This window comes from Oncorhynchus keta, chromosome 27 (assembly GCF_023373465.1).
Source record: "Oncorhynchus keta strain PuntledgeMale-10-30-2019 chromosome 27, Oket_V2, whole genome shotgun sequence".
Taxonomy (NCBI): Eukaryota; Metazoa; Chordata; class Actinopteri; order Salmoniformes; family Salmonidae; genus Oncorhynchus; species Oncorhynchus keta.
Genome location: NC_068447.1, coordinates 7873374 through 7897682, shown reverse-complemented (window position 1 = coordinate 7897682; position 24309 = coordinate 7873374). Strand labels below are relative to the sequence as shown.

General features: G+C 41.5%; 1 protein-coding gene and 2 non-coding genes across 3 annotated transcripts; all 3 read right to left on the bottom strand.

Moving 5' to 3' along the window:
- Positions 1 to 9647: 9647 nt before the first annotated feature.
- On the bottom strand, positions 9648 to 11617 carry LOC118370671 (aerolysin-like protein). Its single transcript, XM_035755740.2, has 4 exons — positions 11574 to 11617; positions 11251 to 11281; positions 10469 to 10973; positions 9648 to 10142 (listed from the first exon to the last, which is right to left on the bottom strand). The coding sequence occupies exons 1-4, from the start codon at positions 11602 to 11604 to the stop codon at positions 9693 to 9695; spliced, it is 1017 nt and encodes a 338-aa protein (XP_035611633.2). The 5' UTR covers positions 11605 to 11617; the 3' UTR covers positions 9648 to 9692.
- Positions 11618 to 21731: 10114 nt separating this feature from the next.
- trnat-ugu (transfer RNA threonine (anticodon UGU)) lies at positions 21732 to 21805 on the bottom strand. Its single transcript has one exon. It is a non-coding gene; the product is annotated as a tRNA-Thr (tRNA).
- A 2217-nt stretch (positions 21806 to 24022) lies between these two features.
- On the bottom strand, positions 24023 to 24096 carry trnat-agu (transfer RNA threonine (anticodon AGU)). The gene has a single exon. It is a non-coding gene; the product is annotated as a tRNA-Thr (tRNA).
- Positions 24097 to 24309: the final 213 nt, after the last annotated feature.

Genomic DNA, 24309 nt, shown 5'->3' with positions numbered 1-24309 from the left:
TTAAAAAGTCAGTGAAAAACAGTAGCGAGGCTATAAAAGTAGTGAGGGTACATACTGACACCGGTAAGTCAGGCTGATTGAGGTAGTATGGACATGAAGATATTGTTAAAGTGACGATACATATATGATGAACAGAGATTAGCAGTAGCGTAAAGAGGGGTTGGCTGGTGGTGTGTGGCGGGACACAATGCTTATAACCCGGTTAGCCAATGCGCGGGAGCACTGGTTGGTCGGGCCAATTTTGTATTACGTACATATGTACATTAATGTAAAGTTAAAGTGATTATGCAAATATGATAAACAGAGAGTAGCAGCAGCATAAAAGAGGGGTTGGGGGGGGTACACAATGCAAATAGTCTGGGTAGCCATTAGATACCCTGTTCAGGAGTCTTATGGCTTGGGGGTAAAAACTGTTGAGCAGCCTTTTTGTCCTAGTCCTGGCACTCTGGTACCGCTTGCCATGCGGTAATAGAGAGAACAGTCTATGACTGGGGTGGCTGGGGTCTTTAAAAAAAAATAGGGCCTTCCTCTGACACCGCCTGGTGTAGAGGTCCTGGATGGCAGGCAGCTTAGCCCCAGTGATGTACTGGGCCGTGCGCACTACCTCTGTAGTGCCTTGTGGTCGGAGGGCGAGTAATTGCCGTACCAGGCAGTGATGCAACCAGTCAGCATGCTCTCAATATTGCAGCTGTAGAACCTTTTGAGGATCTCAGGACCCATGCCAAATCTTTTTAATTTCCTAAAGGGGGAATAGGCTTTGTCGTGCCCTCTTCACGACTGTCTTGGTGTTTTTGGACCATTCGAGTTTGTTGGTGATGTGGACACCAAGGAACTTGAAGCTCTCAAGCTGCTCCACAGCCCCTTCATCGCCAAACCCACTGGCTCCAGGTCGGTCCAGTCCTTGCTAGGTAAAGCCGCACCTTATCTCAGCTCACTGGTCACCATAGCAGCACCCACTCACAGCACATGCTCCAGCAGGTATATATCACTGGTCACCCCCAAAGCCAATTCCTCATTTGGCCGCCTTTCCTTCCAGTTCTCTGCTTCCAATGACTGGACCAAATTGCAGAAATCACTGAAGCTGGAGACCCATATCTCCCTCACTAACTGTCAAAGCAGCTCACAGATCACTGCACATGTACATAGCTCATCTGTAAATAGTCCATCCAACTACCTCATCCCCAAACTGCACATCTATCACTCCAGTGTTTAATTGCTAAATTGTAATTATAACGCCACAATGGCCTATTTATTACCTTATCTCCCTAATCTTACCTCATTTGCGCACACAGTTCATAGACTTTTTTTTCTCTATTGATCTATTGACTGTATGTTTGTTTATTCCATGTGTAACTCTGTGTTGTTGTTTGTGTCGCACTGCTTTGCTTCATCTTGGCCAGGTCGCATTTGTAAATGAGAACTTGTTCTCAACTAGCCTACCTGGTTAAATAAATGTGAAATAATACAAAACAAAAAAATACCATCTATTTTGTGAAGTGCACCAGACCCTCCTGCAGCAAAGCACCCCCAAAACATGATGCTGCCAACCCAGTGCATCACAGTTGGGATGGTGTCTTCGTCTTGCAAGCCTCCCCCTTTTTCCTCCAAACATAACGATGGTCATTATGGCAAAACAGTTATATTTGTGTTTAATCAAACCACAGGACATTTCTCCAAAAAGTACAACCTTTGTCCCCATGTACAGCTGCAAACCGTAGTCTGGCTTTTTTATGACGGTTTTGGGGCAGTGGGTTCTTCCTTGCTGAGCGGCTTTCAGGTTATGTCGATATTGGACTCGTTTTACTGTGGATATAGATACTTCTGTACCTGTTCCCTCCATAATCTTCACAAGGTCTTTTGCTGTTGTTCTGGGATTGATATGCAAATTTCGCACCAGAGTACGTTCATCTAGAGGAGACAGAATGGGTCTCCTTCCTGAGCGGTATGACGGCTGCGTGGTCCCATGGTGTGTATTCTTGAGTACTACTGTTTGTACAGATGAGTGTGGAACCTTCAGGCTTTTGTAAATTGCTCCCAAGGATGAACCAGACTTGTGGAGGTCGACAATTTCTTTTCAGACGTCTTGGCTAATTTCTTCTTATTTTCCCATGATGTCAAGCAAAGACGCACTGATTTTGAAGGTAGGTCTTGAAATACATCCACAGGTACACCTCCAATTGATTTCAATTAGCCTATCAGATGCTTCTAAAGCCATGACATTATTTTCTGGAATTTTCCAAGCTTTTAAAAGGCACAGTCAACTTAATGTATGCAAACTTCTCACCCACTGGGATGGTGTTACAGTGAATTATAAGTGAAATAATCTGTCTGTAAACAATTGTTGGAGAAATTACTTGTGTCATGCAGAAAGTAGATGTTCTAACCGACTTCCCAAAACTATAGTTTGTTAACAATAAATTTGTGGAGTGGTTGAATAATTAGTTTTTATGACTCATAGTGTATCTAAGCTTCCGACTTCAACTGTATATTCCAATAGTAGCTATTGGCATGAGTGTGGTTTCCTTTTCACCCAGTTACTGGTAGGGAGAGATCCACCCTTTGGTATATCTGATGAAAATCAGTGTGTGTGGGGTAATGTGAAGAGTTTAAGGGTTGAACGTGAGACGTCACCTAGTAAGCCTGTTCCCTTGTTGGAGGGAACTTTCCTTGTGCGTTGAAGTGGAAATCCAGCGCAAGGGAAGCGAAGCATCGCACCAGTTGCTAAGCTAACAAAGGGATGCTAAGCTAACAAAGGGATGCTAAGCTAACAAAGGGATGCTAAGCTAACAAAAGGGATGCTAAGCTAACAAAGGGATGCTAAGCTAACAAAAGGGAGCAGCCATTTTTTATTTCCCTTTTATTCAAAGTGAATTTCCGTGCAGGGCGGGAATCCCATGAGGTTTCAGCTTACGCTATCAGTAACCTCTGAAGAATCGCCAGTAATTGTTGTTAAATTATTTTGGTTACACTGTATGATATCCAACAAATCTCAACTGATTGGATATCATTGTCTCATTCAATTTAATGCAGAAGTTAAATTGACATACTACCTTTTCAGGTTGTTAATTGGGATAATACACAGACAGATATGTTCCAACAAGTGAGACATTGTTAACCTGTTACTCCTACCCCCTACTTTTTCGAACATTCTGTTAAAAATCGCGTAACATTTCAGCGCCCTGCTACTCATGCCAGGAATATAGTATATGCATATGATTAGTATGTGTGCATAGAAAACACTCAGACGTTTATAAAACTGGTTAAATCACGTCTGTGACTATAACAGAACGTGCGTTTCATCGAAAAGCGCAGGAAAATCTGATCACTGAAAATGCGAAAATATATCCATGCGCCACTAGAACCCATTGTTGAATGTGAACCACATTAAATGGGGCCGAGGTTGCAATACCTACAGCTTCCACACGATGTCAACAGTCTTGTCATTTGCCTACGATTTGTTTCTTGGTCAAACGGACACGAGGTAGCGCATTTCTTCCGGTCTCCGACCGGATATTTTGGTTGAGATTTACCCGGACATTATTTCAAGACGTACAGCTATAGAATATACATCGTGATCAATTTGATCGATTATTAACGTTTACTAATACCTAAAGTTGCATTACAAAAGTATCGAAGTGTTTTGTGAAAGTTTATCGTCGACTTTTTAAATTTTAACTGACTGATCACACAGTCTTCATAGATCGATATCTAGGCTATATATTGACCGATGTAATCGGGAAAAAAAAGACCCAATAGTGATGTTTATGGGACATCTAGGAGTGCCAACAAAGAAGATGGTCAAAGGTAATGAATGTTTTATATTTTATTTGTGCGTTTTGTGTAGCGCCGACTATGCTAATTATTTTGTTTACGTCCCCTGCGGGTCTTTTGGGGTGTTACATGCTATCAGATAATAGCTTCTCATGCTTTCGCCCGAAAAGCATTTTAAAAATCTGACTTGTTGCCTGGATTCACAACGAGTGTATTAGCATTTAGCGTAGCGCATTTGCATTTCCAGATGTCTAGATGGGACGCCTGCGTGTCGGGTAGGAGTAAGAGGTTGTGTTTCCACCCTTAACCTATATAAAGCAACTATTTCAGGTTAATTAAAGTTAATTCCTTTCGCCTATACAGGGGCGAGTAATCATTCAAATTAATTAATTGATTAAATCTGTTTTTACCAGCTCAACCGTATTTAGGGAAACAGCATATTTGAAATTCCACCTTCACTGGAACCTTGTCGATTTTAGCTTGTGTAAACAGTGACCTCTGCTGGTGAAGAATCGGCAGAAAATATTTTAAAATAATACGGCTTGCTTGGATTGTACAGTGCCTTGCGAAAGTATTCAGCCCCCTTGAACTTAGCGACCTTTTGCCACATTTCAGGCTTCAAACATAAAGATATAAAACTGTATTTTTTGTGAAGAATCAACAACAAGTGGGACACAATCATGAAGTGGAACGAAATTTATTGGATGTTTAAAAATGTTTTAACAAATCAAAAACTGAAAAATTGGGCGTGCAAAATTATTCAGCCCCTTTACTTTCAGTGCAGCAAACTCTCTCCAGAAGTTCAGTGAGGTTCTCTGAATGATCCAATGTTGACCTAAATGACTAATGATGATAAATACAATCCACCCGTGTGTAATCAAGTCTCCGTACAAATGCACCTGCACTGTGATAGTCTCAGAGGTCCGTTAAAAGCGCAGAGAGCATCATGAAGAACAAGGAACACACCAGGCAGGTCCGAGATACTGTTGTGAAGAAGTTTAAAGCCGGATTTGGATACAGAAATATTTCCCAAGCTTTAAACATCCCAAGGAGCACTGTGCAAGCGATAATATTGAAATGGAAGGAGTATCAGACCACTGCAAATCTACCAAGACATGGCCGTCCCTCTAAACTTTCAGCTCATACAAGGAGAAGACTGATCAGAGATGCAGCCAAGAGGCCCATGATCACTCTGGATGAACTGTAGAGATCTACAGCTGAGGTGGGAGACTCTGTCCATAGGACAACAATCAGTCGTATATTGCACAAATCTGGCCTTTATGGAAGAGTGGCAAGAAGAAAGCCATTTCTTAAAGATATCCATAAAAAGTGTCGTTTAAAGTTTGCCACAAGCCACCTGGGAGACACACAAAACATGTGGAAGAAGGTGCTCTGGTCAGATGAAACCAAAATTGAACTTTTTGGCAACAATGCACAACGTTATGTTTTGCGTAAAAGCAACACAGCTCATCACCCTGAACACATCATCCCCACTGTCAAACATGGTGGTGGCAGCATCATGGTTTGGGCCTGCTTTTCTTCAGCAGGGACAGGGAAGATGGTTAAAATTGATGGGAAGATGGATGGAGCCAAATACAGGACCATTCTGGATGAAAACCTGATGGAGTCTGCAAAAGACCTGAGACTGGGACGGAGATTTGTCTTCCAACAAGACAATGATCCAAAACATAAAGCAAAATCTACAATGGAATGGTTCAAAAATAAACATATCCAGGTGTTAAAATGGCCAAGTCAAAGTCCAGACCTGAATCCAATCGAGAATCTGTGGAAAGAACTGAAAACTGCTGTTCACAAATTCTCTCCATCCAACCTCACTGAGCTCGAGCTGTTTTGCAAGGAGGAATGGGAGAAAATGTCAGTCTCTCGATGTGCAAAACTGATGGAGACATACCCCAAGCGACTTACAGCTGTAATCGCAGCAAAATGTGGCGCTACAAAGTATTAACTTAAGAGGGGCTGAATAATTTTGCACGCCCAATTTTTCAGTTTTCGATTTATTAAAAAAGTTTGAAATATCCAATAAATGTCGTTCCACTTCATGATTGTGTCCCACTTGTTGTTGATTCTTCACAAAAAAAATGCAGTTTTATATCTTTATGTTTGAAGCCTGAAATGTGGCAAAAGGTCGCAAAGTTCAAGGGGGCCGAATACTTTCGCAAGGCACTGTATCTAACCAGTCTCAAATGATTGGATGCCATAGTCTCATTCAATTGAATACATAAATTAAATTGCCATACTACCTGTCCATCTCGTTTATTGGGATAATACACAAACTAATGTGTCTCAACAGACATCATTAAACTTTTCCATGTTAACTTCAATACAACAACTATTTCAGGGGAATTAAAGTTTAAATTCCTAAATAGCCTATACAGGTTCGATTTATCAGTAAAATTGATAAATTCGCCAAAGCAGATTTAAATGATTTAATTGAATTAATAACCAACTTTCCCATTACTGACCCAGTCTTGATGATTTATGGACGTTTACAAACTGAGTTAAATCGTGTTTGCAGCTTCCAACTCAAAACACAAACTTTACATGAATTGAAATAACTGATAACAATCAGCAAGCCATCAGATGACCCATTTCCCCTCTAATCAGTGGACCTTCACCCACGGAAAGATTGATCGCTGACCTCAGCAATGATGCAAATCCTAACTATGCCGAGGGGCTGAAAATGTTAGATTTCGATGCCATAAGCGAGAAAAATGCAGACATTGCGACAGACGCTCTCCAAAATAGACATTCCGGGAGGCCTTGTGAAGATTCTTTCCAGTTTAGCCCTCAACTATTCACACCAGACAGTGCACCAATACCTCAGTGCCCAGCAGGAAGCTGGAAAGTTCAAGGCACAGGTGGAGAGAACCAGGGAGTTGATGTCGAAAGCAGAAAAAGATAAGTTACTGCTAGCCAAGGAACTGTCTGTCAGAACAGATAAATTGGAAGATCTGGCTAACACTTATAACAAAGAACGTGAACAAACTCTTGACCAAGTCCGTATTCTAAAGGAACAACTCATTTTAGTCAAAACGAAATACGATGAAATCCACGCAAAACTAGATGAATCTGATGAGCTAGCTAGTAACAGGGGCAAGCAACTTGATTCCCTGCAAATGGTTGTGAATGAAACCACTCAAAGCAATAATGTCCTATTCCAAAAGCTGCAGACCAAAGATGATCAGTTAATGAACACAATGACCAAGTTGGATGACAAAACAGCAGAACTCCTTGAAGTCGCTGATTTAAGCTTTTAAATTATATATGACACTTACTTGTATGTTCATGAATGTTTAATATTACAATTTTGTCATTTGAATTTGTCGCACTCCAGCTTCACTGGATGTTGTCGATTTTGATCCCGAGTTGGGTAAGAACATGGTCCATCTTGTTGAGGTGATGTGAACAAGTCTCACTTCTCATGAGAACGTCGTCCACATAGATTATCATCCCCCTGGAGGCTGCGTCTGGCATTGCCTTGTGCAGGAAGATGTTGAACTCTGAGGGGGAGTTCGCATACACAAACGGGCAACAATTGAATGTGAAGAGCTTGTTTGAGAACGAGAAAGCCAACTTGTGATGGTCACGAGGGTCGACTGTAATGGTCCAGAAACCGTTTGCCACGTCAACCAACGGTGGAGAAGTACTTGACATTTGCCACCTTTGGTAATTCTTGGTCATGCTCTGTCATTGACATACAAGACAATGGAACCAGGTTGTTGAGTTGTCAACGGTAAGACGACATTTACCCGTTGGTTTCAGAACAGGCCACACGGGAGCATTGTACGTATTGTTACATTCCTTGATTATCCGTTTAGCTAATAGATAATCTCTTGCACCGCTGCATATGCTGCGAGCGGAATTTTGTATTGTCTCACAAACGTAGGAGCTGCTCTAGGTGGCGTAGGAATACACACCACATGAATGCCCAGCAATCCAGCGAGTCTGTTGACCAGATCTGATGTCTTTCCATGTCATTGACAAGAGCGTCAGCCTCCAACAGTAGTTGTACTACCTGTGCACGGAAACCAGGATATGGTTTGGCGACATTGTACAGGTTTTCATCGCGTGGTGACGGCATGACTTTCCTACCAATCCTTGACTTCGGCGATGTCATTTACAAAATAGCCTCCAACACTCTACTCAGCAAATTGGATGCAGTCTATCACAGTGCCATCCGTTTTGCACTCACGAGACTCCCATTTACACAATAAATGTTTGTTTTGTTCGATAAAGATTCTCTTTATGTCCAAAGACCTCCATTTGGTTGGCGGATTTTGTTCAGTAATCCACAGGCTCGTGCGGTCACGACGGGCAGACGAAAATTCCAAATAGCATCCATAAAGTTCGTAGAAATGTGTCAAACTTTTTTATAATCAATCGTCAGGTTGTTTTACAATAAATAATCGATAATATTTCAACCGACGGTAGCCATTTCAATAGAAGAGAGAAAGAAAAGGTCTCGCTCCCGGCACTCGCGCATGCACAAATCTGACATCTGACTATCCACTGACGCAATGTGATCATTCTCGCTCATTTTTCAGAATAAAAGCCTGAAACTATGTCTAAAGACTGTTCACATCTTGTGGAATTCATAGGGAAAGGAATCTGGTTGATATCCCTTTAAATGGAGGATAGGCTTGCAATGGAAAAGAGTTTCAGAATAACAACACTTCCTGGATGGATTTTCCTCAGGTTTTGCCTGCCATATCAGTTCTGTTATACTCACAGACAATATTTTGACAGTTCTGGAAACTTAAGTGTTTTCTATCATAATCTGCCAATTATATGCATATTCAAGCTTCTGGGGCTGAGAAATAGGCAGTTTACTTTGGGCACGTTTTTCATCCAAACATCAAAATACTGCCCCCTAGCCTAAAGAGGTTAAATTCCTCAGCAACATCTCTCGTGAACATTCCTGCATTCAGCATGTGAAATGGCACTCTTCCTCAACTTCATATATCTGTGGTATTGTATTCTGCACATTTTAGAGTGGCCATTTATTGTCCCTAGAACAATGTTCTCCTGTGTAATGATCATGCTGTTTACTCAGATTCTTGATATGCCACACTTGTCAGGTGGATGGATTATCTTGGCAAAGGGAAAATGCAAAACAGCGAATTGAGAGAAATGTATATTTTTTTATGTTTTATTTCAGGTCATGAAACCAACACTTTACATGGTGATATATTATTGTTCAGTGTATCCCCCAGGTGCTCCAGCATCAAAAGTTAATTTAATTAATGCCATGATTTGCATATTTAGTAACTTTTCAGTTAAAGACCCAATGCTCTAACCACTGAGCTACCTGCTGCCCCATAGGGACTAGAATTACAACAGAAATGCTGTTCGTTGCAGCTGAGATGCTGCTTGTATTCTACACAAGAAGTAGTCCAATATTTACATGTCTTGAGTTAGGAGAATGTATTTAAATTGTTCTTTATACGTGTCTGTTAACAGATGTGTGTAGTGTGAATGTGCACGTGAGTGTGACTGCATGTGTTATTCATGAAGAATTTGTTAGAAAGAGAGCTCAATGTAATGATAATTACACTATTTGTGAATGTTGTGAAAGTCAAAACTATACTGGAGTTAAGGCAAACACACAAGACAAATCTTTTACGAAATGAAATTATCATTAAGATAAACACAATGTTATGGTAAATGGGGGTCTAACCATAAAACATTTTGAAATTAATGTTGTGTTATTAAAATGTCATTGGACACAAAAGGCACCGGATTGTAGGAAAGATCCACCTATTGTTATACCCTCTGCTGATAAAGAACTGGGTCCAATTAGAAGCACTTAAAGATATATAATAACAGAAAAGGCACACAAAGAATCAGTCATGGTGTCAATTTTTATCACTGCACTTTTTATTCATAAAGTCACACTTGTCTCATCTCTCCTTTCTGGACAACCTCAATGAAGTGTAAGCCACACCAGTGTAGATGCCTTTGGATGGGAAGACCAGCTGACTGCCGTTCATGCAGGTGACTTTCACTTTGGCCCTGTAGTCGAGGTCGATATTTGCTTTCCACATTGTGATCTCAACATCCATGATCTTCCCTGGTGGGATCTTCACGTTGATGGTACCTGATTCTGTTATGGTCTCTGTTTTCTGCAGGCTGGTGGATTGCTCCACTCCCACGGTCAAGCTGAACCCTGATGACACCTCGACCAGATCCGGGATCCCTGCTTTGACCGATACATTCAAGGTGAATTCTATTTTGTTGCTGACGGACCAGGAGGAAGTCTTGGTCAGCGTCTTGATGTATGTAATGGACTTTTCTACAACCAAGGAGGTGTCATTCTGGTGAGACACAGATGTCACATATTCTTGGGTCACCTAAAATGAACAAAGATACAAGTTGTTCAAACAAGACAAAGACAATTTATTAACTGATAATACATTTTTAAAAGCCAACAATAGTAACGTGTGTGTGTCTGCCATCTTGGACTGATGCGTATGAGTAAATAAAAAAATCAAGTGTTGTTGCTATTTTACTGACCAAGGACAATTAAACATAAGGCATGACTGTCCTAGAAATGAGATCCCTGATGAAGGTCGACCCCCATATTGGATTACATGTTTTAAAGTGGACGGCCCCCTTAATGTTAGTGCATCGGTAGAGTATTCCTGAGCTGTCTACACACGTCTTTGGAAGAGCTCACCTGGGGTTTATAGAGGGACAGGGTGGGATACTCCATGTCAGTCATTACGGACGACTTGATGGTGTTGATGAAGAGGAAGCCCATGCAGTCGATGTCTGAGCCAGACCTGCCCTGCAGCCCCAGGCAGATTCCGGACCCCACATCTATGGTGTACTCAGTCTTCAGTGGCCAGCTGGTCATTTTTTCAAAGAACTCCCGGTTCTGACTCGTCGTGAATTTGATGGCACCCAGACGTGTGCCGGCGCCGTTACCCCACAGAGACAGCTTGGTGATGCGCTCGCCGAGGTTGAACTCAAACTCATTGAAAGTGTCTGCATCTCCAAAAGTCGCTCCTTTCCCGTCGGTCAGCTCCACCCGCACAGCTTTCACCTGAGAGCCTCCCACCGCCACTCCGATCTTCTTGATGGTGGCACCGTTGTCCATGCCATGGAATTCAAAGTAAGTGCCTCCTCCACCACCGATCAAATGCAGTGTGGTTGCCATGTGTGTGTGCGCGTCACGTAACCTCAGATACAAATTTGTACATATCAATTTAAGAAGCCTCCAACTCAAAGGAACTGATTCAGACATTCAAAGCCAGAAAGTCCCTCTCCTACTCCCAGCACGTCTCACTACCTCCTGCGGTTTCTTCCTGATCAACTTGGTGACTTGTGTAATGAAACATGGTGTAAGTGAGCACGTCTAAAATTAATTCTGATGTTGCTATAATTACAAAGAATCATGAATATGAATGTTGCAGATTCCACTTCAGAATGTGAGTTGGTTATGGCCCTGGAACTCACCTTTCCAAACAAAGTTTCCCCTTTGAAAAACCTGAAATAAGATTGAATTTGATTAATGTATTACAATATTCATTAACACAGGCTACATTATTCACAGGTATGCAATAATATATTATGACACGGTCTAATATAGAACAGAGTCTGTCAACCTTTTAAAGCATCTGTCCAATGCTTTAGTCAAGTAACACCTAAAACATGACTTAATAAACAAAATTAAAGTTTACGATTTCAAAGATCAAAAACAGTCCTTTTGACATACGTCTGCAGGACAAGCAACAAAATACTTAACAATATACAACCCAACAACAAAACACAGGACATACCAAGAAGCTCTCCCTGAGCAACACAGGACATCAAAGAAGCTCTCTCTTCCTAACAAGGGAACACTGGCTTATAAAGCTGCAGAAGGAGTTTGTAATTGCTGACAGCTGTATCCCTTAATGAGAGGGCGGGATCAGAGCTCCAATCTGCACTGGGGCCGACCAATCAGCTGTTTGGGGGAATCCAGGAAGCCATTTCCTGAAATATACATATACACAAACCCACAACACAAAAACTGGGGAACGTAACAGTATTCAAGGTTAAGAGACAGCTTGATGTAAAGCACTACACTCAACAGTCTACTCACCTCACATTTAACATCATACTAACATCATACTTTTGAATTCAAAACAGAACAATAGGAGGCCAAAGTCAACCATGTAAAAACAAGGCAACAGTAAACATGTCGTCCCCCATGAATGATGCACTACCGCCTCCTGGGCAAATTGACTTATTGTGTGTTACTAACAAATTGAAGTTAAATACCATAACTCCCACCTTGGAGCAATCAGTGTAATTTTGTAAATGTTGGATCTCTATGGCAAGATCAATCATTCACCCAAGTTTTGTCAAAATCAGCCCAGTGCTCTCAGAGATATCTTGTTTTACTAAAGTACAAACAAACATACCAACAGATGGACAGAGACAGATCCGTAGTCCCCTCCCCAATTTCATCGTGGGGAACAACAAACCCATACCATGCTTGTTCAGCTAGACTTTATAACTGATTAAGAAACTGTTTCAGAATATAGGAAACAAAAACATATATATATATGTTTTGTTCATTATTTGGTCAAAATAAAACGTTGCTCTCAAATATTTCCTCATATAGCAAGATTAGTTATTTAGGGACATTGTGTAATTACATAGAACGATATGCAGTCCTCAGTGTTAAGGATGGCTATAGAAGATAGTAATTGAAGTAAACTAATAGGTCTGATTCAATATGCAATAAACCTGTTTAAGAGTCAAGACTCTTCAAAGTTCAATTGTTTAACACCAAAGACAACAGTGGAATACGTGTCTCTGGAGTGGAGAAGCACTCTCTTATATAGCAGCAAAACTCCCCCCACGCCCATACAAAGATATGCATCAGTAGTTTTCTATTGAAATTGACACAAATCCTTGGACCCTAATTAAGACATTGTATTGTGCTAATCATGACAAACGTGTATCAACAGTTTCAACCACTCTTGGTGCCACTTCCACTTCCTCCTCTTGATATTTGAGCCAGAGAGCATATCGGTGGTTTCCAGTCACTAACCAAAACATGTTCACTAATATGCAACAGCACCTTTCTCTACTCATACTATACACTGTCGTGACGTTGTTATAGTTAATGTGGCGACTGTTGCTCATCGAATGATTATAAGTTTTGAATTAATTGATTAACTGAATCAAGCAATTAATAACTCATTAACTTGTGGCACCATGGGAAAACTAGTTTTTATTGAGTTTCCATTCCCCAAAATAACTCAAAGGATATCAAAATATCGATTTTACAACAGCCGCTAATTAACCAGTTGCCTCTATCAGTCTCATAATCTGAACGTCGTATAGCCCTTGAAACTCTACGGACCCAGGTCCCACTAATGAATTCGCACCACACCAATCTTAGTTGAATATTTATTTTCTAAAAAGCTAAAATGATGATAAAAGATACACAGACAAAACACATTGTAGGCTATTGATTAGAACTTAGTATAACAGGCCAACCCACTATGGCGCGTGTTACCCACAATGGGAATTTCAAAAGAGAGAGAACAAAAAGAAGTACACAAGATAAATATACATTTGGCTGAATTTGTCAGCTATGCTATTCTAATCCTAGACTTGCCTCAAACTGCCGCCCTTATGGGTCAGAATATAATGATGTAATTACGTGGGGGTGATCTCCGGGGATTCTCTACGTGGACCGTTCCGTTGTTTGATGACGCACTTCTCGTGAGCACCTCGTTGCTCGTCCTCCCATTGTCAGTGTCCTTTTTGGCTTAGGAGTCTGTTCCCTCCCCTTTTCTCTGGAAGAGGTCTTCTGAGAACAGACAGCTGTGTAGCTCAGAGCTCACAGCATAGGAATGAAACCCTTTAGATACCACGATTCGAAGGGAGATGGAGGCCAGGTGGTTCGATTTGAATTCACCCGCTTAGACACAGCTACTCATCCGTAGCTTGGGTAGAAAAGGATTGGTTGACTTTTTCAGACCCTGCTGCAGCTGGGGGTACATAGTCCTGTTGTAAATTCTATACTCACAGGTTTTATACCCTTGGGTCAGAAGTGGGCATAGTCGCCTTTAGGGCAAGTCTCTGGGCGTACCAAGTTAATGAGGCAAGGGCTACATTACTTAACATTTCATATTCCCCAAAACGTTCTCTTTGATTTGGATATTTTCCATACAACGTACAATGTATAAACATCAAACATATACTAGGAAAACCCTTCACATTACAATGTTTTCATAATAACGTCATCTATTAACCTTTAATAACAGAACAAAAATGACATACATTTTCATAGTACCTCCATCGTCATGACCACCATTGTGGCTGACGGAAACCATTGTTCCAAAGTCCCTTTATTTCATGTTTAATGTTCTGAGGCTGGTTCTCCATAGTGACAGGACAAAGGAATTTGTCTGTGGCCTGAGATTTACCAAGGGCGTGAGGGGTCATAAAACCCCCGGCATCATCAGAACCCTAGATCTCTCCTCCTCTGTTGGGTTGTTGTCTCCTGTAACCTGACCTGATCAAGACAGTCATGACAACACTCTTAGAAAGGTTCTATCTCAAACCAAAAATTGTTATTTAGCTGTGCCTATAAGAGAATCCTTTGAAGACCACTTTTTGGTTCCAGGTAGAACACTTTTGGTTCCAAGTAGAACCCTTTTGAGTTCCATGTAGAACCCTTTACACATAGAGTTCTACAAGGAACCCAAAAGAGTTATATCTGTGACCACAAAGGGTTCTACTTGGAATCAAAAATGTTTTTTTTTCTAAGGCTGTAGTTTTGTTCGTCATAACATCCTATAAGTTTAAAGTCTATGCGGTGGAAAATGTGTTATACTGAAGACATAGCAGTGAATTGTACAAGCTGTATGCATCCTGGGGCGGCAGCATAGCCTAGTGGTTAGAGCGTTGGACTAGTAACCGGAAGGTTGTGAGTTCAAACCCCCGAGCTGACAAGGTACAAATCTGTCGTTCTGCCCCTGAACAGGCAGTTAACCCACTGTTCCCAGGCCGTCATTGAAAATAAGAATATGTTCTTAACTGACTTGCCTGGTTAAATAAAGGTTAAAAAAAAAATTAAAAAAAATAAAAAATCCTCTGTTCTGTTTATCATGGTTCATGCAGGTGACTACACAAATAAAATACACAAAGGGACACAGTCATAACCTCACCCTCAGACCAATTGGCAGAATGTCCAGAATATGTTCTGGAAGTTAAACTATGAGACCAGTGGCATTTCCTTCACCCTGATTAACACATTTTTATTGTGCTAATCATGACAAATGTGTGCGGTGGAAATTCAATACCAGGGACACATGAAGTCCGTATTAAATGAAACATTATTTATTATCAGTTAACTGGAGGTAGGTAGGGGTAAGTGACTGTGCATAGATAACATCGAGTACAAGCGGTGTATGTGAAGAGTGTGACTGTGTGTGTGTCAGTGTAGTATGTGAAAGTGTGTGTGGTTAGAGTTCACTGAGTGTGGAATAAATACAAATAAAATAAGGGGGTCAAATCTACATTGGAGTTGCTCATCATGACGACATTGAAAATCAATGGCAAAATCAATGGCAAGACTTGAAAATGGATGAGGGTGCGCACCTCATTATTTATCTCCGGTATTGAACATACTGCATTCCATCTTAAATTGTATAATTTATTCACATATTAGGGTACCTGAGGATTGATTCGAAACGTTGTTTGACCTGTTTGGACGAAGTTTATTGGTAACTTTTGGGATTCCTTTGTATGCATTTTGAACAAGTGGAACGGGTGGATTACTGAATCAAACGCGCAAACTAAACAGACTTTTTCTTTGGATATAAAGAAGGACTTTATTGAACAAAACAACCACTTGTTGTGTAGCTGAGACCCTTGGGATTGCAAACCGAGGAAGTGATTTATTTTATCGCTATTTCTGACTTTTGTGACCCCTCTGCTGGTTTGCAAAATGTTTTTAATGCTTTTGTATGCTGGTCCTCAGATAATCGCATGGTATGCTTTCGCCGTGAAGCCTTTTTGAAATCTGACAGTGCGGTTGGATTAACAAGAAGTTAAGCTTTTAAATGATGTAGGACACGTGTATATTCATGAATGTTTAATGTTACAATTTTGTCATTTGACTTTGGCGCGCTCTAGCTTCACTGGATGTTGTCAATTTTGAACCCGAGTTGGGTAAGAACAGGTGATGTGAACAAGGAAAGCTAGAGTTTTCAACCAGAAATGTGCATCCTGTAGCTCTAACTCCAAAAACTTTTGCGACACTGTAAAGTCCATGGAGAACAAGAGCACCTCCTCCCAGCTGAGGCTAGGTAACATGGTCACCACTGATTAATCCATGATAATCGAAAATTTCAATAAGCATTTCTCTACGGCTGGCCATTCTTTCCTCCTGGCTACCCCAACCCCGGCCAACAGCTCTGCACCCCTCGCAGCTACTTGCCCGAGCCTCCCCAGCTTCACCTTCACCCAAATCCAGATAGCAGATGTACTGACAGAGCTGCTTAACCTGGACCCATACAAATCAACTGGGCCAGAGAATCTGGACCCTCTCTTTCTAAAATTATCAGCCGTCATTGTTGCAACCCCTAATACCAGTCTAATCAACCTCTCTTTCGTGTCGTCCAAGATCCCTAAAGATTGGAAAGTTGCCGCGGTCATCCCCTTCTTCAAAGTGGGTGACACTCTCTCACCTATTTCCATCCTGCCCTGCCTTTATGAAGTCTTCGAAAGCCAATCTAATAAACAGATCACTGACCATTTTGAATGCCACCGTACCTGTGCAATCCGGTTTCCGAGCTGGTTTATGGGTGCACCTCAGCCACACTCAAGGCCCTAAACGGACATCATAACCGCCATCGATAAAAGACAGTACTGTTCAGCCGTCTTCATCGACCTGGCCAAGGCTTTCGACTCTGTCAATCACCGTATTCTTATCGGCAGACTCAACAGCCTTGGTTTCTCAAATGACTGCCTCGCCTGGTTCACCAACTACTTCGCAGACAGAGTTCAGTCTGTCAAATCGGAGGAGGGCCTGTTGTCCAGACCTCTGGCAGTCTCTATGGGGGTACCACAGGGTTCAATTCTCGGGCCGACTCTTTTCTCTGTATATATGAACGATGTCTCTCTTGCTGCTGGTGATTCTCTGATCCACCTCTATGCAGATGACACCATCCTGTATACATCTGGCCCCTTCTTTGGTCACTGTGTTAACTAACCTCCAAACGAGCTTTAATGCCATATAACACACCTTCCATGGCATCCAACTGTTCTTAAACACTAGAAAAACCAAATGCATGCATTTCAACCATTCGTTGCCCACAGCCGCCCGCCCGACTAGCATCACTATTCTGGACGGATTCTGACCTAGAATATGTGGACAACTACAAATACCTAGGTGTCTGGCGAGACTGTAAACTCTCATTCCAGACTCATATCAACCATATCCACTCCAAAATCAAATCTAGAATCGGCTTTCTATTCGCCACAAAGCTTCCTTCACTCACGCCACCAAACTTACCCTAGTAAAACTGACTATCCTACCGAACCTCGACTTCGGCGATGTCATCTACAAAATAATCTTCCAATACTGGATGCAGTCTATCACAGTGCCATCCGTTTTGTTAACAAGGCCCCTTATACCACCCAACACTGCGACCTGTATGCTCTAGTCTGCTGGCCCTCGCTAAGTAATTCGTCTCGAGACCCGCTGGCTCCTGGTCATCTAAGTCTATGCTAGGTAAAGCTCTGCCTTATCTCAGCTCACTGGTCACGATAACAACACCCACCTGTAGTATGTGTTCCAGCAGGTATATCTCACTGGTCATCCCCAAAGCAAACACCTCCTTTGGCCGCCTTCCTTCCAGTTCTCTGCTGCCAGTGACTGGAACGAATTGCTAAAATCGCTGAAGCTGGAGACTTACATTTCCCTCACTAATTTTAAACATCGACTATCTGAGCAGCTAACCGATCACTGCAGCTGTACATAGTCCACCTAATCTTCCTACCTCATCCCCATATTGCTTTTCTTTACTTTTCTGCTCTTTTGCACACCAGTATCACTACTTGCACATCATCATCTGCTCATCTATCACTCCAGTGTTAATCTGCTATAATGTAATTCATTTGCTACTTTGGCCTATTTATTGCCTTACCTTCTCACGCCATTTGCACATACTGTATATAGACTATCTTTTTTATATTGTGTAATTGACTGTACGCTCGTTTATTCCATGTGTAACTCTGTGTTGTTGTTTATTCCATGTTTAACTCTGTGTTGTCGTTTATTCCATGTGTCACTCTGTGTTGGTGTTTATTCCATGTGTAACTCTGTGTTTATTCCATGTGTAACTCTGTGTTGTTGTTTATTCCATGTGTAACTCTGTGTTGTAGTTTATTCCATGTGTAACTCTGTGTTGTCGTTTATTCCATGTGTAACTCTGTGTTGGTGTTTATTCCATGTGTAACTCTGTGTTGTAGTTTATTCCATGTGTAACTCTGTGTTGTAGTTTATTCCATGTGTAACTCTGTGTTTATTCCATGTGTAACTCTGTGTTGGTGTTTATTCTGTGTTGTTGTAGTTTATTCCATGTGTAACTCTGTGTTGTCGTTTATTCCATGTGTAACTCTGTGTTGGTGTTTATTCCATAGTTTATTCCATGTGTAACTCTGTGTTGTAGTTTATTCCACTCTGTGTTTATTCCATGTGTAACTCTGTGTTGTAACTCTGTGTTTGTGTCACTCTGTGTTGTAGTTTATTCCTGTAACTCTGTGTTTTGTTTTATCTTGGCCAGGTCGCAGTTGCAAATGACAACTTGTTCTCAACTTGCTTACCTGGATAAATAAAGGTGAAATAAATTAAATAAAAAAAGAGAGGCACAACATTGTGATCATAGATATTCATATTTAGGGTCTTAAAGCACATAGTTCAAGAATAGGGCAATACAAATCATGACTATACTACCAATGATGCAGCTGTTGCATTGCTTGCACAGTACGGAGTAGCATCTCATGTAAGTAAAATGAAACCCTTGTATCTACATTCAATAATGAAGTTTGAATGATTCAGGTTTTAGGTGTTACTTGACTAAATCTGAGTGTTAGTTTTAATTGGACACTTGATAAAGTTAACAGACCCTGTTCTATATTAGACAGTGTCATAATATATTAATACATACCTGTAAATACTAAAGCCTGTCTGAAAGAATATTGGACTATATTATAATATATTAGTACATACCTGTGAATAGTGCAGCCTGTCTTAAAGAATATTGTTCTATGTTATAATATATGAATGCATACCTGTGAATAGTTTAGCCTGTCTTAAAGAATATTGTTATATATTAATTCATTTCAATCTTTATTCTTTCAGATATTTCAAAGCAGCAACTTTGTTTGGAGAGATTAGTTTTAGCACCATAAACAACCTCATATTCTGATGTAGCCTCTATTACATTCATACTCATCATTAAAGGGAAGGTTATCATATTCTAATGTAGCATCTTGTAACATTCATATACAACAATATGTTTCCTTACACATAAGTCACCAAGTTGATCAGGAAGAAACAGAAGGAGGTAGAGTGGGGAGGTGCTGGGAGTAAGAGAGTTACTCCATGGTGTTGATCAGGAAGAAACAGCAGGAGGTAGAGTGGGGAGGTGCTGGGAGTAAGGGAGTTACTCCATGGTGTTGATCAGGAAGAAACAGCATGGTGCTTGAGGAGAGTTACTCAGGAAGAAACAGAAGGAGGTAGAGTGGGGAGGTGCTGGGAGTAGGAGAGGGACTCCATGGTGTTGATCAGGAGAAACAGCAGGAGGTAGAGTGGGAGGTGCTGGGAGTGGGAGAGGGACTCCATGGTGACTGAGGTTCCTAGCTGTGGAGGAAGGAATGGGTGTGACAGATTCAAGGCAAATAAAGATGGAAAGATCAGAGGAGGGTGGAGGACAAGGAGGAGTTAGGAGCAATTTAAGAATGCTTCATTCTCAGTGACCTGAGGATTGTGGAGCGATTTGGTCGCCCTAGACCAGAGCTACCGTCCTCTATTTTTTTCATTCCAATCCCAATCTAGTCCACCTGATTCTAATCCAATCAAATCAAATTTTATTTGTCACATACACATGGTTAGCAGATGTTAATGCGAGTGTAGCGAATTGCTTGTGATTCTAGTTCCGACCATGCAGTAATATCTAACAATTAATCTAACAATTTCACAACACCTACCTTATACACACACAAGTGTAAAGGAATGAATAAGTACATATATGTACATATTATGAATATGTACATAAAAATATATATGGATGATATATGGATGAGCGATGGCCGAACGGCATAGGCAAGATGCAGTAGATGGTATAATTAGGTTAGTTACAACTGGGGCTGGAGTGAACCAACAGGAGGGTAGCTCTCCAGGAACAGGGCTGGAGTGAACCTATAGGAGGGTAGCTCTCCAGGAACAGGGCTGTAGTGAACCTATAGGAGGGTAGCTCTCCAGGAACAGGGCTGGAGTGAACCTATAGGAGGGTAGCTCTCCAGGAACAGGGCTGGAGTGAACCTATAGGAGGGTAGCTCTCCAGGAACAGGGTGAACCTATAGGAGGATAGCTCTCCAGGAACAGGGCTGGAGTGAACCTATAGGAGGGTAGTTCTCCAGGAACAGGGTTGAAGAGCCCTGCCCTAGACTGATGTGTTGCTCAACCTCTAATTCCAACCATGAGTCATTATATCCCTTAGTTATTGTTTGATCCTTTTATCTTGTTCTTTAATTTCCTGTTGGTGCTTTGAATGTCTGAATGAGATCTGAGTTTGAGTTGGAGGTTTCTTAAATTTATCTGTACAAATTTCTATTTCAGGTTACGTGACGTACACCCACACTTAACATGGCAACCAGACTGCAGTTGATCGGTGGTGGAGGAGGCAGTTCATTTGAATTCCACGGCATGAACAACGGTGCCACCAACAAGAAGATCGGAGTGGCGGTGGAAGCCTGGTGGGTCAAAGCTGTGTGGGAGGAGCTAGTGGACAGGCGCGTTGCGACCTTTGGAAATTCACACACTTTCAATAAGTTTGAGTTCAAACTCGATGAGCGTATCACCAAGCTGTCGCTGTGTGGTAACTATGATTTGGGACCCAAACCAGTCTCATTAATTTAACTCACGTCTCTGTCTAGCAAAATCACATCCCCAAGAGATGTATTTTACTAATAGTGGTCATTCGAGGACAGTACATTTTTCATTTGGGTCTCGAGATGAATAAACTCAAGAACCTCTGACATGGATTCTTAAACTATGATTTGGGACCCAAAGCGGTTATTAACATGTCATAGGTGGGTCACGAGATATGAGTAAACATTCAGAATCATACACTATTTCTTCATAATGTTGGTCGTTCGAGGACACTGCATTTCTCATTTGGCTCTAGAGCTTAAAAATGGTAAAAACCTCTGAAACAGCAGATGACTCAGTTCGTGTAAGTAATTAACCTACGATATGCTGGGGAACTTTGTCAAAAGGCAGAGTTGCTGAGTTTCTCAGCTTTCAGAGTAAGTCTTAACCTGTTCAAAAAACAACCCTTCTGAAATAACATTGAAGTGGCGTGACCCGGATTTGAACCGGGGTTGCTGCGGCCACAACGCAGAGTACTAACCACTATACGATCACGGCTGGCTACAAGAGGTGGCTTTGTAAAGCCTACATAGGCTGTGAAAGTGATGTGCACAAGCTGGCTAAACACTTTTCATATTGGTCTCGATAATGAATAAAGTGAAGAAACAGTCGAGCTTTACACATTCAAAAAGTGCCCTTTTTCCGTGACATTGGAATATCTCAATTGCATCCTCCTCACATCATCTCTAATTCTCTAATCCGATTGGTGAGAAAACCTGAGTGCCCTCCCCTCTGACCTTCTCCACCAATGTGTACAATAAAATGCTTGAAAAGGTACTGCTGAGATTTGAACTCAGGATCTCCTGTTTACTAGACAGGCACTTTAACCAACTAAGCCACAGCACCCATGAAAGAGATATATTTTGCAGATGTGAACACCAACACCTATTTTTATCAAACCAGTCTCATTAATTTAACCCACATCTCTGTCTAGCAAAATCACATCACAAAAGAGATGTCTTTTACTAATATTGGTCATTCGAGGACAGTACATTTTTCATTTGGGTCTCGAGATGAATAAACTCAAGAACCTCTGACATGGATTCTTAAACTATGATTTGGGACCCAAAGCGGTTATTAACATGTCATAGGTGGGTCACGAGATATGAGTAAACATTCAGAATCATACACTATTTCTTCATAATGTTGGTCGTTCGAGGACACTGCATTTCTCATTTGGCTCTAGAGCTTAAAAATGGTAAAAACCTCTGAAACAGCAGATGACTCAGTTCGTGTAAGTAATTAACCTACGATATGCTGGGGAACTTTGTCAAAAGGCAGAGTTGCTGAGTTTCTTAGCTTTCAGAGTAAGTCTCAACCTGTTCAAAAAACAACCCTTCTGAAATTACATTGCAGTGCCGTGTCCCGGATTCAAAACGGGGTTGCTGCGGCCACAACGCAGAGTACTAACCACTATACGATCATGTCTGGCTACAAGAGGTGGCTTTGTAAAGCCTACATAGGCTGTGAAAGTGATGTGCACAAGCTGGCTAAACACTTTTCATATTGTTCTCGATAATGAATAAAGTGAAGAAACAGTCGAGCTTTACACATTCAAAAAGTGCCCTTTTTCCGTGACATTGGAATATCTCAATTGCATCCTCCTCACATCATCTCTAATTCTCTAATCCGATTGGTGAGAAAACCAGGGTGCCCTCCCCTCTGACCTTCTCCACCAATGTGTACAATAAAATGCTTGAAAAGGTACTGCTGAGATTTGAACTAAGGATTACCACCCCTGGTTGCGCAATCGATATGCTGATAAAATTTAGGGAGTCTTGTTTTCAGATTAGCTTTGTTAAAATCCCCAGTTACAATGAATGCAGCCTCCGGATAAATGGTTTCCAGTTTGCAAAGAGTTAAATAAAGTTTGTTCAGAGCCATCGATGTGTCTGCTTGGGGGTATATACGGCTGTGATTATAATCGAAGAGAATTCTCTTGGAAGATAATGCGGTCTACATTTGATTGTGAGGAATTCTAAATCAGGTGAACAGAAGGATTTGAGTTCCTGTATGTTTCCTTCATCACACCATGTCTCGTTAGTCATGAGGCATACGCCCCCGCCACTCTTCTTACCAGAAAGATGTTTGTTTCTGTCGGCGCGATGCGTGGAGAAACCCGTTGGCTGCACCGCATCGGATAGCGTCTCTCCAGTGAGCCATGTTTCCGTGAAGCAGAGAACGTTGCAGTCTCTGATGTCCCTCTGGAATGCCACCCTTGCTCGGATTTCGTCAACCTTGTTGTCAAGAGACTGGACATTGGCAAGAAGAATGCTGGGGAGTGGTGCGCGATGTGCCCTTTTTCGGAGTCTGACCAGAAGACCGCCTCGTTTCCCTCTTTTCGGCGTCGTTGTCTTGGGTCGCTGCATGCGATCCATTCCGTTGTCCTGTTTGTAAGGCAGAACACAGGATCCGCGTCGCGGAAAACATATTCTTGGTCGTACTGATGGTGAGTTGACGCTGATCTTATATTCAGTAGTTCTTCTCGACTGTATGTAATGAAACCTAAGATGACCTGGGGTACTAATGTAAGAAATGTAAGAAATAACACGTAAAAAACAAAAAACTGCATAGTTTCCTAGGAACGCGAAGCGAGGCGGACATCTCTGTCGGCGCCGGAAGAAAACAACAAGTAATTAAGCTACGATATGCTGGGGAACTTTGTCAAAAGGTAGAGTTTCTATGCTTTCAGAGTAAATCTTAACCTGTTCGATAAAGAACCCGTATGAAATTTCATTGCAGTGCCGTGGCCCGGATTCAAACCGGGGTTGCTGCAGCCACAACGCAGAGTACTAACCACTATACGATCACGGCTGGCTACCAGAGGTGGATTTGGAAAGCCTTCATAGCCTGGGAAAGTAATGTGCACAAGCTGGCGAAACACTTTTCATTTTGGTCTCGAGTACTGAATAAAGTGAAGAAACAGTCGAGCTTTACACATTCAAAAAGTGCCCTTTTTCCGTGACATTGGAATATCTCAATTGCATCCTCCTCAGTGCCCTCCACTCAGAGTGCCCTCCCCTCTGACCTTCTCCACCAATGTGTACAATAAAATGCTTGAAAAGGTACTGCTGAGATTTGAACTCAGGATTTCCTGTTTACAAGACAGGCACTTTAACCAACTAAGCCACAGCACCAATGAAAATATATATTTTGCAGATGTGAACACCCACACCTATTTGAATCAAACCAGTCTCATTAATTTAACCCACATCTCTGTCTAGCAAAATCACATCACAAAAGAGATGTCTTTTACTAATATTGGTCATTCGAGGACAGTACATTTTTCATTTGGGTCTCGAGATGAATAAACTCAAGAACCTCTGACATGGATTCTTAATGTATGAGAA

Coding starts and splice junctions, on each gene's coding strand:
- LOC118370671 (XM_035755740.2), bottom strand. CDS start 11,604: ATGTCCTGTGTTGCTCAGGGAGAGCTTCTTG. Junction 11,282..11,573: donor TGCTCAGGGAGAGCTTCTTG/GTATGTCCTGTG, acceptor ATCTTATTTCAG/GTTTTTCAAAGGGGAAACTT. Junction 10,974..11,250: donor GGGAAACTTTGTTTGGAAAG/GTGAGTTCCAGG, acceptor TTTGTATCTGAG/GTTACGTGACGCGCACACAC.